This window comes from Homalodisca vitripennis, chromosome 1, assembly GCF_021130785.1.
Source record: "Homalodisca vitripennis isolate AUS2020 chromosome 1, UT_GWSS_2.1, whole genome shotgun sequence".
NCBI classification, from domain to species: Eukaryota; Metazoa; Arthropoda; class Insecta; order Hemiptera; family Cicadellidae; genus Homalodisca; species Homalodisca vitripennis.
The window spans coordinates 178678674-178695483 of NC_060207.1; the positions used below are offsets into that span (position 1 = coordinate 178678674).

The window sequence follows — 16810 nt, forward strand, 5'->3', positions numbered from 1 at the left end:
GGAAGAAATAATATTTCCTTAAACCCAAAGAGAATACCATCTTAAATGTGGTGTCGCCAAAGTTTATACATATTGTTATTTCTTTTGAACTATTAAAACAGTCCATTTTCTACTGCTGAAGCGTCACCGCAAACAGTAAAAAAACTGCAAATTTTACCTTCTGACAATTCCTGAATTTTGTTATGTTGATACCTGATGATATCACCGTGTTGGCAAAACGCGTCGTTAAGTTGCAACAATAAGAAAATCAGAAGGTAAATTCACAATTCGCTAACATTACTAAACAATCAAACTTTAAAAATTTCTGTCTATTTAACAATTTTAGTTGTAAGAAATCTGTAACATACTTTGAATATCTCAATAATAGGTGGGATGCCTATTATTATTATGACGTTATAACACAATGAGAAATAAAAAAGGGTCTCAAGATTTTCAAACGCTAATGAAACTACAATAGGAGCATTAGTGGCAATTAACCAAGTGGAAGCAGACGGTACTGGTCTGAGATACCTATCTGCTTTGCTTCGAGGTAATTAACCTCAGCCGAGCTCAAGTACTCAGTCATTGACAAGGAAGCCTTAGCGATTGTCCTTGCTATTAAGAAATTCAACCAGTATTTGTTTTGTAAGAAATTTACATTTTTAACGGATCACAATCCATTATTATCCATCTTTGATCGTAAGTAATGGTTACCTGCGTATGCAGCAAGTAAATTCCAATGCTATGCTCTTTTTTATCTGGTTACGATTTTAACATTGAATATGTGAACCGCTAACTGCAGAAAGGCATCAAGTCCAAATTAACCAACTTTTTCAGGAGCGACAAAAAACCTTATAAATCCATATGTACATACTATATATTTAAATATTTATTTTTTATTCTATATGACTCTGAACCTTTTAAAGATCATATTTTGAAATTGAGTCAATCAAATATTTTAAAAGAGCTGATTATTAATTTTTTTTTTACATAGGACATGTTTCCTTTCTGCGGTAAACTATTTTACAATTTTACAAATCATGGGGAAAAATCATTATACAAATCATTTTGTTAGATACATTTAATTTTAAATGATAAAAAATATCTTATATCTAGGAACACGTTGTATAACAAAGAAAATATTTTTACACTACAATATTTTAAGTCATCGTCAGCGGTTGATGTGGTAGGCCATGACAGGATTTGGTCCCAAAAGTCAAATTTTTCTTCTGGAATGTATTTTTTTGTTTTTTTCAGATCTTCCATTTTTTTAATGTTGATCGGAAGTACCGTAGCATAGGCTTTTTTTGTTGGAGCCCTGATCGGCATCTCTGCATTCCTCAATCTGAAGGAATCCGTTGCCCAAGCCGGTAATGTTCATGTCACACTGCACCGTGTGAGGCGTCTCAGATGAAAAAGACAATTACCCTGTATTTTGATATTGAAAATGTTATTTTTTTTTGTCTTTTCGGTTACATCTCTACCATAGGAATCGTCACTTAAGCTGGTCTTTTTGTAAATAACTCTGGCCACCATGCAGTGAAAGTCAAATAAAATCGTCAAAGTTCATTTTGATGACAGAGGGGAATTTACCCAGCGATTTTCGATGAACCAAGAATAAGAGCTTCGACTTCAGCTAAATCATAGTATCTTTCTTCTCTTCCCAATTTTCTTCTTACTATCCAAAATCTCTATCATTCGGCAATAAACGAGTGGCCTCGGACTGGAAACACTTAGTTTTTACTTCATCAAACCGTTTTATTTTCACATAAATACATCATCATTCTTACCAGGGTGTGGTTTTTGTTCTGTCCTGAACAGTTGTCCCCAAACAAATAAAGTTTTTTTACATCATTATCAATTTTTGTGTTTGATTGTACCAGTCCAATATTGTACAAACTTCGTTAGCTCCCTTACCTCCATTACCCTCGTTGATAGATAAACAGTTGTACATTCACCTGTTGAAAGATTATGCACACCAAAAGACGTTAACAGTGAGCTGCCGGAAGTAATAGGTGTCTTGTACAGGAATGCAAGGTAGAGATACGTTAGCCATAAAATCAATACAGATCCCAACACTAGTCAACTCATTTTTGCACTTTTCCGTTGTTTCTTGCAACGAGGCATAACATTTTTTTTAGCTCTACGTTTGTGTACCATTAACTCGGCGACAGCTTACTCGCTTGGCATTCTCGTTTAAAAAAGGACTTTTTATTTTCAAGGTTAGTTCCTCGCAAGTTACACAAGCATCTTTTAACTGGTCGGTCAAAACCAATGTCAGGGTAGTTTTCATTTAAAATAAGTCCAAAAGAACTTGTATGAGAGCCTCTTTTTTTTCACTTCCCAAAGTTGTTTTTGTAAGAAAGTTTTGGTGTTTTTTTTTTATGAACATATCATACATAATTTTTCAAATTCAAGTTTGCTGAGAAGTACTGTTTATCTTTGCCTGTATAGTGATTGGGTTTTTGTTGGGAATGATTCAACATGGCCCTTAATCGAGTCAGGACAGACCCGGGTATTGCATTTCCTGAAACGTTCTTTCCTCTGTTGTTCAGTTGGGATTTCATTTACTTGCAACAAATGAGAATAAACGGTAAACACTGTTTAGGAGTGTATCCATAAGTTGTCATAAATCCATTTTTACATACCTTGGTGCGTTTGCCATTGTGTAGAATGGAATAGCTTACACTAAAAGCTTTCGGCTTTTCAGATGATGACCCAGGCCTGGATCTTTCTCTTTCAACAGGACTAACTTCCATTAGAGATTGGATGAAAAATGTCCTGTTCTACTTTGGTTGTCATATTATGTAGTTTTGAAAATATTTCTATCATATCTCCCTCCGAAAAGCTTTGAAGGCAGTTGGACTTGCAGCTGAAACAATAACAGGCTTATATAACAAGAGTAGTATAATATTATGATGAATGTGTCAAAATATAATAGGCCTAGGCCTACCATATTTTGAGGTTATGTTACCGTCGGGGCCAATTTGATGTAATGATTAGGTTATCGTTCAAGACCACTAGGCTAATTTAAAATAAAACTAGAAGTGAAAAAACAAAGAGATGTATCAACCAAAACATTGTATGCAAAAAAAAACTATTGAACAAAAACTATATTTACCTGCAAACATTGGAGCCTGGATTTTTTGCAGGTACAGTTTTGCCTTTCCAGTTTACATGCTCTTTGCCCTCTACCTTAGACTTTTTAATCACATTTCTTCTGTACTTTTCTTCATTCTTTACACCCTTCCTTCTTTTATTCGACTGTCCTTCTTCTTCTGAACTACTCATTTTATTTCAATGATGAGGCATTAAGTAATCAGTGAGACCGCACTAAATAATGTTATGAATAAACAAAGCACTATGATCGTTGTTTTGAACGCGACTCAAGATTGACTGAACGTTAGTTTATCGCGTCTGCCACGCGAGGGCGTATCGCTGTCAGCCATGCCAGTGGTTACTGCAGAAGGGGAACAAGTCCAGGACTAGTTCCCTTTCTGCAGTAAATAGGTTATTCGAGACGTCGCCATTGCAATAGCAATGCGCGGACATGTTTCCTTTCTGCTGTAAACGACGAGTCTTAAAACCTAAAACAACAACTTTGAAGGAAAAAAACGGAAAAAAACCCGTTAATTTGGACTTGATGCCTTTCTGCAGTTAGCGGTTCATGTAAGATCTTAAACGAAAAAAAATAATGATAATGATCTATCTAGGTTTCCGTTAAATGTACAAGACTTGAATCAACCATGTGACACAACCGATGAGATATATTATGTTGGTACTTACCTTCAAATTTTTAAAGGAAAATGAAATCCCTTTAAATTTTCATGATGTTAGGATAGAAACCAGTAAAGACCCATAGCTTATTAAATCTTAGGTTTTGTTTCACACAGCTGACCAGTAAACCATGAAAACAGTGTACTAAAGACTTACTTACTAAGACAGAATAAACTAACTGTGGAGGAAGATATTTTAATGTGGGAGCACCGCATGATTGTGCCTACATTTTTAAGGAAAAATATTTTTAATGAACTACATGCTTGACTCTTGGGTGTAGTGAAAATGAAATCACTGGCTAGGTCATATCTTTGGTTGCCTGGTATTGATAAAGATATTGAATTTATTGCTAGCACTTTCCCACTATGCCTTATGGAACGACAAGCACCAGGAATTTTTGTATGTATGGGACTGTCCACAAAAACCGTAGGAACGGTTACATGTAGATTTTTAGAACCCCTCAATTCCAAACTGTATCTCATAAATCTCATAATAGTAGACGCTTACACTAAATGGTGAGAAGTAGAGGAAGTTGCGTCAACCTCAGCTAAACAAACAATATCTTATATAATTAAGACCTTTATTTGCAAGGTTCGGAATTCCTGAAGAAATTATGTCCACCCTTTTGTTCCTATGAGTTTAATGCTTTCTTGGAAGCAAATTGTATTCACCACACGCTTAAGCCTAGTCCACACTGAGATACAATGTTCACAGACTGTATGCAGACAGTCTGCAAACTGTATGTAGACTGTTCGCAGACTGTACTTCCACGGGTCTCTGTTTGCGGCAACAAAAACAGAAGTATTTCATATCCAAACCACCCTACCTTCTTTGGTGAACTATACTTTTTTTCTGGCACACAAGGATTTGTGCTCACAACGAAACTGCACTTTCAAATTTAAAATTTATTTCCAACTTCACCAATATCAAAAGCTAGCAACTCGCCAACTTCTTTTAATGCGTCCCGCTTTTTGTTCCGGTTTTTATATTCTGGAACCGATACACCCCATAAAGCTGGAAGTGAATGAAACTCCTCTATCAGTTTGATTGTCTTTTCCTGTGTCCACGACGTCATTATTGCACGCAACCACAACTAAAAAAACCACAATACCAAAGGCAAAGCACAGTAGATGTTACTCAGAGGAAGGCTAAGTGCAGACTGACCCAGACCCGGATCTCTTGTATCTCGACATGTTTACACTTGGAGACTTGAGACAAGATACCGCAGATTTGTATGCGTGTTTTCCATGTTGTTGGAAAACAAGAAACATTGTATTTTGTCTCCCAAAACACAGGTTTTGTATTCCAATTGATGCAGACTGTTTCCAGATTGTATGAAGACTGTCTGTTGATTGTATGCGGTTTGTCTGCGGACTGTCTGCAGACTGTCTCCAAACATCACCGGATACAAAAAGATAAAGTCTGCATACAATGTATCCGCATACAAATCTGCCAGTGTGGACTAGGCTTTACACTACCTTATTAATCAGCCAGCAATGGCCAAGCAGAACATTATGTAAAAACTGTTAAAAACGAGTAAAATATACCGTAGGTTTTGAAAACAATGTAGACCTATGTTAAACCAATTTTGCTAGCCTATAGAAATGCTATCAAAAATGTGTTGTACAACGCAGATGTCACCGGCTAAACTTATGTTTGGTCGACAGTTAGTTGTGAAGCAGACTAGATTTAATTAGATCCTCTGTGTCTAATACAGTAATTAGAAAATCAGAATAAACGAGTAACTTATACAGGAGGGAGTAGTGTCAGAGTGTTGCCATTAAAACAAACCTTACTTGTGCGAGACTAGAGTCAGAAATAAATTAATTGAGGGGATAGTATTGAAGATCTTAAGTGCTGTTTCTTTTTTAGTAAAAGTATATGGTGAAATGGTGTGGAAACGCCATAATAATCAATTATTGGCAAATAAACTGGAACTGAAAGTCCTAACAATGAAAGGCGAGTAAACCCTGAAGATGTATTGTTGCTTCAGTCTGTAACAAGCAGTGAGCGATCAGCTGATGGGTATTTTGAGCGATCACCTGGACGGAGGGGGTCACCAGCGAATTGTACCTAACCTTCCTCCACCCCAATACCCATTGGGTCAACTCCAAGAATAAGCGTTCTTCTCCCCCATGGAATGATACGAGTTGAATAAATGATTGCCGATCTTAATACACAACTAAGTATGTCTTATTTCAAACCCCCAAATAATGCCTAAGTGAAAGGTAACAGTAAGGAATGTTGGATAACAGAAAGGCCCAAGAAAGGATGTAACAGGCTCGGGCCTGTATGAAGAGATACAACATTTGAGCTCCATATAAACGCATAGCGATAGACGTGGCCGGTCCTCGTTTTTAACTCGCAAATTGTTGGACTGTCCATGGCGGTGTTGCATCGTAGAGACAACAAATTATATAGCACAGTACAGAACTGCTCAAATCTCGGTAACTCAGTATTGTGACAACTGATTGCGTCGGACCTAAGATACTTTGTACCGGGTAATCGTCCTTTCCCAGAGAGCTATTTGCCAAAAAAATTTAACGATTTGACTAAAATTGAATTATTATATGTGCATCGTCTTGTATTCCGTAAACTTAAATAGTTATAAAATTTAGATTTATATTTGATTACGATTCAAATCAAAGTTCAACTATAAATGTCATGTTTAGTCGAACATAAACTACTAGGCAATTTATTGTTTTGAAATAAATTGCTCTTTGGAGGAGACAGGTCCCGTACGTCCTCTCGTCGCGTCGCGTCGGTGTGCCCCTAAATATAACCTGGAAAGGAGTCGATAGTGTGGAGCAAGAAGTGGTGGAGTATTGGACGTTTCTGATTAGTTGGATATTACCACATGACATGATGTTATCCAGCACAGACTGACGTGTATTCCTAACATTCATAGCCATAAACTAAAATAAAATTATAATATATTATTTGAATACAAACAAATAATCCTAATAATATTATAAACTCGAAAGTGTCTTTATTTGTGTTGTTTTCACGCGTCAATATAACTCTATTTTGTACCGAAATTTTACATGGACATTCTTAAGATTCATGGGAAGAATATAGACTTATTCTCATTTCGAAAGCTCCTTCGAGCTACGCCCCACTGGTCATTAAAGTAGAAAAATGCAATCTTGGTCTCTAAAGTTGTGTAATATTAATTGAATGAGCCTGTCAAATGTAATCAACTGCTATATGTAAACATTGCTTATCGAAATCTTCGTCGGTATATCAACTAAACTCTTCACGCCAAATAGGATAAAACAGTATTAGGAGGGGTAATCTAGCAGCCAAATAATGCAGTGATAACACTTTTTATTATTTAACAGCTGTTTTACATCAACACATGTTCATTGTTGTTGTTTTGAATGAATCGTGTACTGTAAGTGGCCTGGTTTATTGAATAACTTAATAAATAGTAAATTGGAGAGTTTAATCCAACGAATTGGTTTAATCATATAATCACTTTATGAACACTGTAGGCACTTAGCAATATAATTATAAATTGATGCTGTAAAGCCTAATAATAATATTAAAATCATTTGGTTTTTAGCGTAAAAAAAAGAAATCTGTTTGCTTATATATTTTAAATATTACCAAATCTGTATTGTAATATTTCCAAAAACATTTAAATATACGCACTCAAAGTTAAGAACATTTAATTTATTATAATGACAGTTATAATATTATTTTATTAGATTAAGTGGGTTTAATACACACTATTTTGTGCCAAAAATTATAGTAAAAATGCTTAATTTGCATTGATTTAGTAAAAATAATATAGAAATATACTTTGTATTTAATAAAGGATTTTATAGGAAAAAAATAGGTATCAATTTACAATAACGTGACCATGGAAAGGTATGTTCATTTTTTTCCCCTGAAAACTACAATTTTTCCTGAAAACAATAGTGAAGAAAAAATTCGTCGGCAACGAAAATCAAAGGAGTTACGATTTTTTGAAAACTCTGTTTTTGACAGTATCTCTGGCAATTTTACTGAAATGATGCTGACAAGTACGTTAATTCTGTCAACGATGCCTGCCCGCTGCGCAGTGCTGCGCACTGCTTGCTCTTTTAGAAAAAAAATTAACTCGAGCTTGCAAAAGTCGAATCCCAGATCACGTGATGCCCCTGATCCTTAACCCTCCAAGTGTTGTTCGACAAAATTTTGTCGGTTATTTTCCATTTTTAACGTAATAATGCCCGAAAGGCATCAATATAATACAATAATATACTTTCCCCCCAGTTTATATGCACCTGTGATAATAATACTTGGCTATAAATGCCCAACCCATGAAAAAAAGTCCATTTTTTTGGTATATTGTAAATAAATACCAAAAAATAATATTCTTACAGTTAAATAATGTAAGTTATGTCATACATTTTATTAGATTTAATTTGTATTCCGAATTACAAATATTGTTAGGGTAAGTTATTACACCCGACCTAAGAGCTGGTTGCAATCTAACAAGTAATTCTTATAACAGTAACCATTCTTTTTAACAGTGTCATTTTAACAAACATACAGTTCTAATGAATAAACACGCCGTCTGTGATTTACATCTGCAGATTCCGTGTGCGACATTGGTATAGTGAGAAGTGACAACTGAAACCGTTTTCAGTGACTGACTTCTACTCGCTGAAAGGCAACTATGCTGATCTTTCACACCACCAATTAACAGTGCCACTCTTGCCAACTCTGCCAATGTGGGGAATGCGGCCTGACCATGTCACATTATCTACCATAGATTAATACATACCTGTTATCAATATATTGATAATGAGTGACCTACTCTTTTAAAACCCTACCTATCAGTCTATGATCTCACTATTAATTGTTACTTGTTCCCTTTTATAATACATTTACACTTCACCAGGTTAATAATTTTCAGCCGGTATAATTGACAATTTCTAAATAATTTACTTTGATATGTAGCCATCCAATTAATTATGTTATAGAAACTTAGCTAATTATTATAACCCTTATTTCCCGGACATTGAACAATAACATGAAGCAATAATGTATAATTTACATGGAAAATATTGTAATTTATTTCATTTTAATATATATAGTGTGTTAGTCAGTCTTTTACTGAACACCACATTGAATCAATATACAAGTAATTGTATGAATCGTTTGTATTATTATTGTTCTAGATACTGTTTAAAATATTACTTTAATATTCACTCACATTATACATACATTATAGTACAAATTGTATCAAAATTTTAATGAGAAGGCATGATCTAATTGATAAGTTTAACGAAACCATTTGACAAAGCCTTAACAGTCAAGCAAGAACTGATCAGAAGAAGAATTAAATTATGCGGGAACGTAGCCAAGTTTAAAAATGACCCTTGTAAATACGCCCAAATTGCTTTGGACTTGGCATTGGCAAACATTTAGCGGTATGCAGCAGGTGATTCATTTATCTAATTGAGTAGAGATGTCTATAGAGAATGAGCAGAGATTCAATTGATATTGTGTTAGCTCAACAATATAGTAAGTACTTCACTGTAATTTATTTATTTCATCTGCAACACTTATTCAAATACAAATTTTATTTTTCTTTCTATGCTTATCTGTAATTGCTTTAGGAGTAAAGTTTTTATTATTCTTCCCCTGTAGATTCAATAGATACTTTTTTAATACACTTTTGGATAACACATGTGGATTTACGCAGATGCGAGGAGGTATGCCACAACCCCAAAATTATAATAAAAATGTTTTGTAATAACACGTATGAAAAACAACCAATTCTAAGTTAGTGTACCAATACATACTAGCGTATGGCCGTACTAATACTGTGTGACACATTTTGTGAAATTACAGAATTAGAGCTGAACAAAGTAAATAAAAATTAGTTGGTCTGAAGTTAACATGTGCTTTTTATTTAATAAAATGAAAATTTTATGTGCTATCTACGATCTTCTATCAGGATTGCACCTCAAACATCACAACATGAACCAACCCTTAAAATAAATACCAAATGACTTTATACCTTAACTTGTATTCGACTAAAATTTATTATTTAAAAGCATCTTGTGTTAAATTCTAACATTGAGAAATTAATGACGATTTTGAAACAAAATTATTATTTACAGTTTTAACACTTTCTATCCACTGTGTGTGCTAAACCAATCTCCCTTCATTTTCATGCTTCCATGGCATAAGCCTAGCCTTATATCAAGGACATAGGCAGCAAGGAGGTCTAAGGGGTCCGGACCTCTCTCCCCAAATTTTCAATTACTATTTTAGTAAACAATTATTATTAATTAAATAATACAGTATTACTGACATTAACTGCTGAAAGACCGTTCATAACAAAGAAACGGGTGAAGCACTTTTTGTGGGAACAAAATGGAGCCTTACTCTGTCCAATACGGGAAATATCAGTTGCCTGGACACACCCAAAATTTTTTTCCTGGCTACTTTCTTGCCTTGTATAATTTTTAACCTTCTTCACTCACTTTTAGTTAATGCCTAAGTAATAAGTTTCTTTCTACAGTAATTATTTATTTCTTTTATAACTCACGTATTTTGAATATTCCAAGAAAAAGAAAATGGAGGTTACCTTTATTTACAAAACGTAAGTTATAGTTTCAAATCTAAGAATTTAATATTAATAATTTTATACTCTGTGAAAGTTTATTGTTTCTTAACATAAATTTGTTATATACAGGCTAATAAAAATTTCATTGTTTTTATTATGATACCTACAGATTTCTAGACCAATGTATTAAGATTCAGGAAGAAATTATCTTTCATTGTTTATTATTTATTGTAAGTTTTCAATAAATTTTCTCATTTTAAATCAAAGTTTTGAGATAAAAAACTCAAAGATTAAGTATATAATGATTATATGTCATTTTAAATACACACACTAAATATATCAATATTATGTTAATAACTTTTAATGTGAATTAAATACACCATTCCAGATGGATTGTTTAGCTAATTATTCAATTCAGATGAATAAAAAATTATGAATTATTGAGTTCCAAAAGGTTGAACAAATTATTGTCTTACATATTAGAATAATACTGCAATATAAATATTGGATAACATATTATTATACATTTTGCCTTAAAGAACAAGAATTCCAAACTCAAGAAACTATTTGTGAACATCTAGAGCATCTTCGTGTTAAATAATAATGCCCACAAATATTTTGGTTTGAAAATGAAATGCTTGTCATAATTATTAATAAATAGAATGTTTTAAAAAACCTTCAAGGATTTAGATACTATAATAATTTATTCAAAGAAAAAAATTCCTCTGAAGGTATCCAAAACACTTAAGACGAACCAATGTAAAACAGCTGATACCTATAAAAAAACCAAATGTCTGCTGCTCATAGCTTGTGTAAGCGTACCTTTAAAGTGGTCGTGTTTGCTTATGCCTTAACGGATTCCGTTTAAACTAGTGCCACTGGAATTGCAATACAATTCTCCAAATAGTTGGTATCTAGTACATTTTTTATAACTATACTAGTATTTTTTTTACTTGACTTTAAACATTTTTAACAGACACCAGTTTGTTAATATTAAAGAAAATGACACAATTATTTTTTTATTTTCCTCTTACCTGTTCTAATCTATGTGCCAAATTTAATCTCTTTAGCTTTTCTAGTTTTAGAGATATAATTTGTTAATAAAAGATACAAAACAGCGGCTAGTGGCTAAACAAAGTGAAAATTGGAATTAAAGTTATTCTTAATTCTTAGCTTAGAATCACACACAGAATTTGAAAATAGCCAGCCTAACCTTTCTGTTACACCCTGTATATATATTCTGGTACATAAAACACATCACTGTCAATAATTAATAAATTAAATTAAAATTATTACCTGTCCTATATAACCAATACAAAATGTATTGTTTCGGCCACTAAAAAAGTTACCTAACTTAATTTAAAGTGCAGTATAAACAGGTCAAATATTAAGCTGCTAGTAACATTAACTTTACAATAAGTTTAGTTACAATTCAAATTTAATAAAAATTAATATGTTAATATGTAACACTGTTTATTTCTCAGACAAATATCTTGAAGTTAGTAATATTATTATTTAATTAATATTCCTTTCACTTGCATTTAACTTTACAATATTTTATATATGTTTTATATATATTAAACAAATAAGTAACGCTTTTCATAATTTTTATTTCTGACACGTGTTTTGGCAGTCATGCCATTGTCACAGTAATATAATCATAAAATATAAACAAATAAGAAACATAACTTTGAGATTACATTCTTAATTTTGATCTTTGTTCAACTTTTCATTATATATTATTTAAAAGGACATGTTTTTAGTTACTGTGTGTAATTTCTAAATAATTTATTTCCTTTTGTGGAGTATAAAAAGTACATTTGAAACTTATCCAAATAAGAATTTTTGAATTCAACAAATAATCATTTTATATCATATGTAAAAAAATGGCTTTGATAAAATATGTAGCCTTTTAAAAATATTTCTTCTCATTATTAGATAATTTATTTAGCTGTAATTCATTTGCTGATGTGCGAAAAATAAACATTTTTATTACCTTATATTCTGAAGAATTTCTGCATAGCAAGATACCATAATATACTTGGTAAATTTATTCTGTAATAGGAAAGTACCACTATTTTTCAGGCCAATTTAAACAACTCTTGAATGCAAAGATTCTAGATGAGTTTTTTACACACATGGTTTGGTTTGTACATTCCCAGATAATAGGTATTGCATTAAGGTAAGTAAAGAAAATGAAGAGTTACATAAGTGGGGGTAAGTGGTATTTGGATGGGATTTCCACTCATGTCACACTATCCTATATGATGATTTTCTTTATTATAATACAAGGTCATTAATCTCCTTACATTAGAATTCCAAAAATTGATTGTAAAGGCTTTTCTAAGTGGCTAGTACAGAGTGAACTATCAGATATTGATATCAGCTGATGCCAATGAAGCATTTTAACTGCTGTTAGATTGCTCCTTAATTCAAATATTTACATACCAGTTACTCACACCATGAACAACAGTAAAACTTTATTTTTGTTGGTCCTCAAGACCAATGTCACAGTGATAATTCTGTCTTCCTGGTTACAGATTCACTCTCTATTCACCACTTAAACTGTGATCAGAGTCTAAAATATGACTAGTTGTATCCTCTCTATTTAGGATTTTTATGTACTTACTTATTCCTAGATTCACCTATATATGAACTGATGATCAGTATTAGACATATTTGCTGTATGACTTTAATTCAGGTTTTATAAATAATAAAATAGTGAAATTAAAGCTAACATGCAGACCCAGAGAATGAGGTTGGAAAGCCAGTATTTCTTAAAAGCCTTTGAAATGACCTAAAATTTTCTCTGTAAGAATAATTTAAACCTCATGTACTTTTATGTCATTATTTATAATCATAGCACTAAGGGAGATATCTCATTTTAAATATATAATTAATATGGACACAAACGCTTTATAGATTCTTTGTAAAGTGTGTAGTTTTATAATATTAAAACGATGAATGGCAAAAATGTTTGAGATTTTTTTTTAATAACCAATAAAAATATAAAAAAGTTAAAAGACATTTTGATGTGTACTCATTATATTTTTTTAAATGCAACAATGCCTATATTTCTACATAATAGTGTTATGTTATTTTGGTGACTTTTTCAGTGTTGGTTTCTCTCTTCAAAATAACTCTCACTTGGTAAAAATCGCAATCAGCATGAGCCAAAAATGGAGACAGCGCTGGACCATTACATCTCCAGTTGTGCCAACAGATGAGGAGGAAGACATTGAGTTGGTAAGTTAAACCCAACAATTTGTCACACATTAAAATCAGAATTTTTCAACTTTAAACTGGCATATGTCAGTAATTAATCTTTTTTTCAGGTTTCCAATTTAAAATTACGATCCGTGTAGTAGTTATCTCGGTGTGCATACAATTCTTATAGTAGTCTACATAAAAAAGAAAGAAACGTATATTTATTTAATGATGTCGAAGTGATAAAATTGATACCAATCAGGTAATGTTTAATCTGTTACAGGTTCGAGTTACACAAACCTCAATGCTTGTTTGCCTTCCAGCTGAAATTCTGGTTGTTATTGCCAAGTTCCTGTCAGTAAAAGATCTTCTCTCCTGTTCAGCAACTTGTGTTCGTCTGAGGGCTGTCTTCAATGATGACTTTATCTGGAGAAGATTCTGCAAACCAAATGTCATCAAGTATCTCAACATTGCCAAACAAAATAACGAGGTTGAATACAATATTTCTTCCTTGACACACAATTTAGACCCAATCTGCAGCAAACGTATGGATTATATCAAACAAAACCAGCTGCTATCTAACTGGAAAAATGGAAAATTTGTAGAGCACAAAGTTTATTCTGCCAGTGGTCTCTATTATATGTGCTTAAAGAGTGGTATAGAAATCATTTATGAGGATATGTACTTATTTCTGTATGACTTTTATGCACATAATATTGTGGTTTGGAATATTGAAGACACTCCATTACGTTATACTGATATCCGCTTACTTTATCACAATTTCTTTTATGAGGGGCTTCATTATGAAATTGTTGGTAGGAAACTAGTTGTGTTTGAGGTTGGAAAGCTCATTCAGATTTATGATATCAATCTTCCGGACAAGATACTGCCACTTGTCGGTTTAATATTAGTTGACCATGAAGTACCACTTGATAAAATTCCAGATTTCAACAGTCCAGATGATATGTACTCTGTTTGCTATCATAGAGTTATCGAAAACAAAATTTATAGTCACAAAATTGGCAAGCCCGTTGTACATGTATGGGATGTTGAAACGTGTACCAAAATCAGGGCTTTAATGGCACCAAAAGAGGGTACAGATTTTGAGATACTTTGTGCAGCAAATAACGGCAATGATTTGGTTCTTTGTCTTGAAATTAATGATGCCCAGAGGCAATTTAATCCACTAGGTACAGTGTATGAAGTTCTCAGCTATAGCTTTTCAAGAGATTTCTTTAAAACAATATGGACCAATAAGGAAGGTTCTTCAGTAGTTTATATACCTTTCCACGCAGTTTTGCATGAAGATACAGTTATTTTGTTTTGTCGCCTCAATAACTACTTTATAGAAGACACCTCTTTGTCCAAAACTGTTTTGGTACTCTACGACTACAAATGGGGAGTAATAATTGGAGAAAAAGCTTTCCCTGAGTTAGTTTGTCATCGGCAGACAAAAGTAGTTAACAATCAATTGCTGCTAGCCACTGCCTTCTGTTTGTATGTCTTGGACCTCTACACCCAGGATGTTGTATATTCTTTCAAATTTGACAATGGTAAAATAGAATTATTGAATGTATTTGATGGGAATTTTATCGTTACTACACCAAAGTCATTGTTATGTGTGTCTAAAACGAAGTTGAAAGAGGTGTGGGATGTCAGAAATAGAAGACGATGTATGTATATAACTTATGTATTTACAAGCCCTCATACAAAGGATTCAGTTTTTGTCAATCAGTCATTTACAAAAATGATTGTAGTTGGAAAAGGAACCTTGGGTGTTTTAAATTTCTGGTAAATTAAAAAAAAAGGAAAGCACACTTGTAGACTTTTTATTTAATAAATACTGAGGGACCAATAATTCTTTTTTTAATGTAAAATTTTCCTTTAATCCTAATTTTATTTTTATTTGCTGACATACAAGTCGCATAGTACTAAAACCCACATTATTACTATGACCATATGATTTGAAAATTTTCTGCATTTGAATTTGGTTTCATCATTCAAAAACTAATAATTTGAGAAGTGATAAATAAAGTTTTACATTGCAGGTAAAGTAGTGTAACAATAGCAGAATAAATTGATCTGTATGAGAGACAAAAATTATTTTTTTAAACTCAACTATTTAAGAGCCAGCTGTAGTTTTACCACCTCGAGTTTTACCAATACTTGTAATATTTAATCCTGATGAAATTGAATATTGTGATATTGTGTATGTTTTACTGTGAAGAATCTGTTGTACTATCAGACATCTTGATTTTATATAACAACAATGTTAAACTTCTTAACACTTTTAAGTTCTTATAATTTTTTGTAGTGGAATTATGGGTTATTTCTCATTTTAAAGGAACAAGTGCTTTTTAGTTTTTCTTGTAAATTTTGTATATTTTGAATATTTAAATAATAAAGATCATAACGGTTTGATTTTATTTATAATTAATCAATAAAAATATTGAAAAAAAGTATTTGTTTTATATTAATTATATTTTTAAAAGAGACATCTCCCGTAACTCTATTACCAAAACCTAGAGCATAAAAGTTAGATATTTAACAGTTCTAAAGGGGCTAAAATCAAGATGGCTGCCGGTACTGCCAACTCTCTACAATATAATAATAATCAATTTCATCAGGATTAAGTATTACCATCATTGAAGCAAAAATTACATCAAATTTTTACATGCAGTAAGAAATTTGAGGCATTGATGGTTAGCAAAGCTGCACAATCTAGTGATGTTCAGCTTCCAGAAGTGTATACTCCAGTCTAGGTGTACTTTGCCTGACAGTTCAGAAACCTTATGACTCAAAGTTGATGGAGTCTAATAAAGAATGTCTCTATGAATTGTCAATACATATTAAATAAAATTTACATTCAAAATAGTTTAGAATGATAAATACTTTGTTTAGACCAAACAAAAAATTACAATATATAACAGTATAAATACCAAAGATAAATTAACTATCAGCATATTACTTTGGAGACAGCCCAATTCATCTCACTAAAGAAGAGCAATAGGTGGCTTCAGTAAGTTAAAATAAGTAATATCAGTAAAAATATTACTTGAAGTTTAATGTGTGTTGATCAATAATCTGGGGGCTGATCAGAGAAAATACAATACATGTTCCTAACATTTCATTAAGAGGGTGATTGCAATGGGAAAATTTATTAATCTCCATTTGCAGGTAATTAAAATCTTCACAAATTTCACTTTTTCAATTCTGTTTACAGTTCTAGTCATTGTTGCATATTGGTGTATATAAGTAGTGATATCATATTTAAAGCTT

General features: G+C 32.4%; 1 protein-coding gene across 3 annotated transcripts; it reads left to right on the plus strand.

The window, feature by feature from the left end:
- Nucleotides 1-8993: 8993 nt before the first annotated feature.
- LOC124352785 lies at nt 8994-15389 on the plus strand. Of its 3 annotated transcripts, none has more exons than XM_046802457.1 (3): nt 8994-9273; nt 13441-13570; nt 13815-15389. In XM_046802457.1, exons 2-3 carry the CDS (start codon nt 13493-13495, stop codon nt 15324-15326), a joined length of 1590 nt encoding a protein of 529 aa, XP_046658413.1. In that variant the 5' UTR covers nt 8994-9273; nt 13441-13492; the 3' UTR covers nt 15327-15389. The 3 variants fall into 3 exon arrangements, with proteins under 3 accessions (XP_046658413.1, XP_046658414.1, XP_046658415.1); XM_046802458.1 differs by lacking the exon at nt 8994-9273 and adding an exon at nt 10851-11230; XM_046802459.1 differs by lacking the exon at nt 8994-9273 and adding an exon at nt 12313-13135.
- Nucleotides 15390-16810: the final 1421 nt, after the last annotated feature.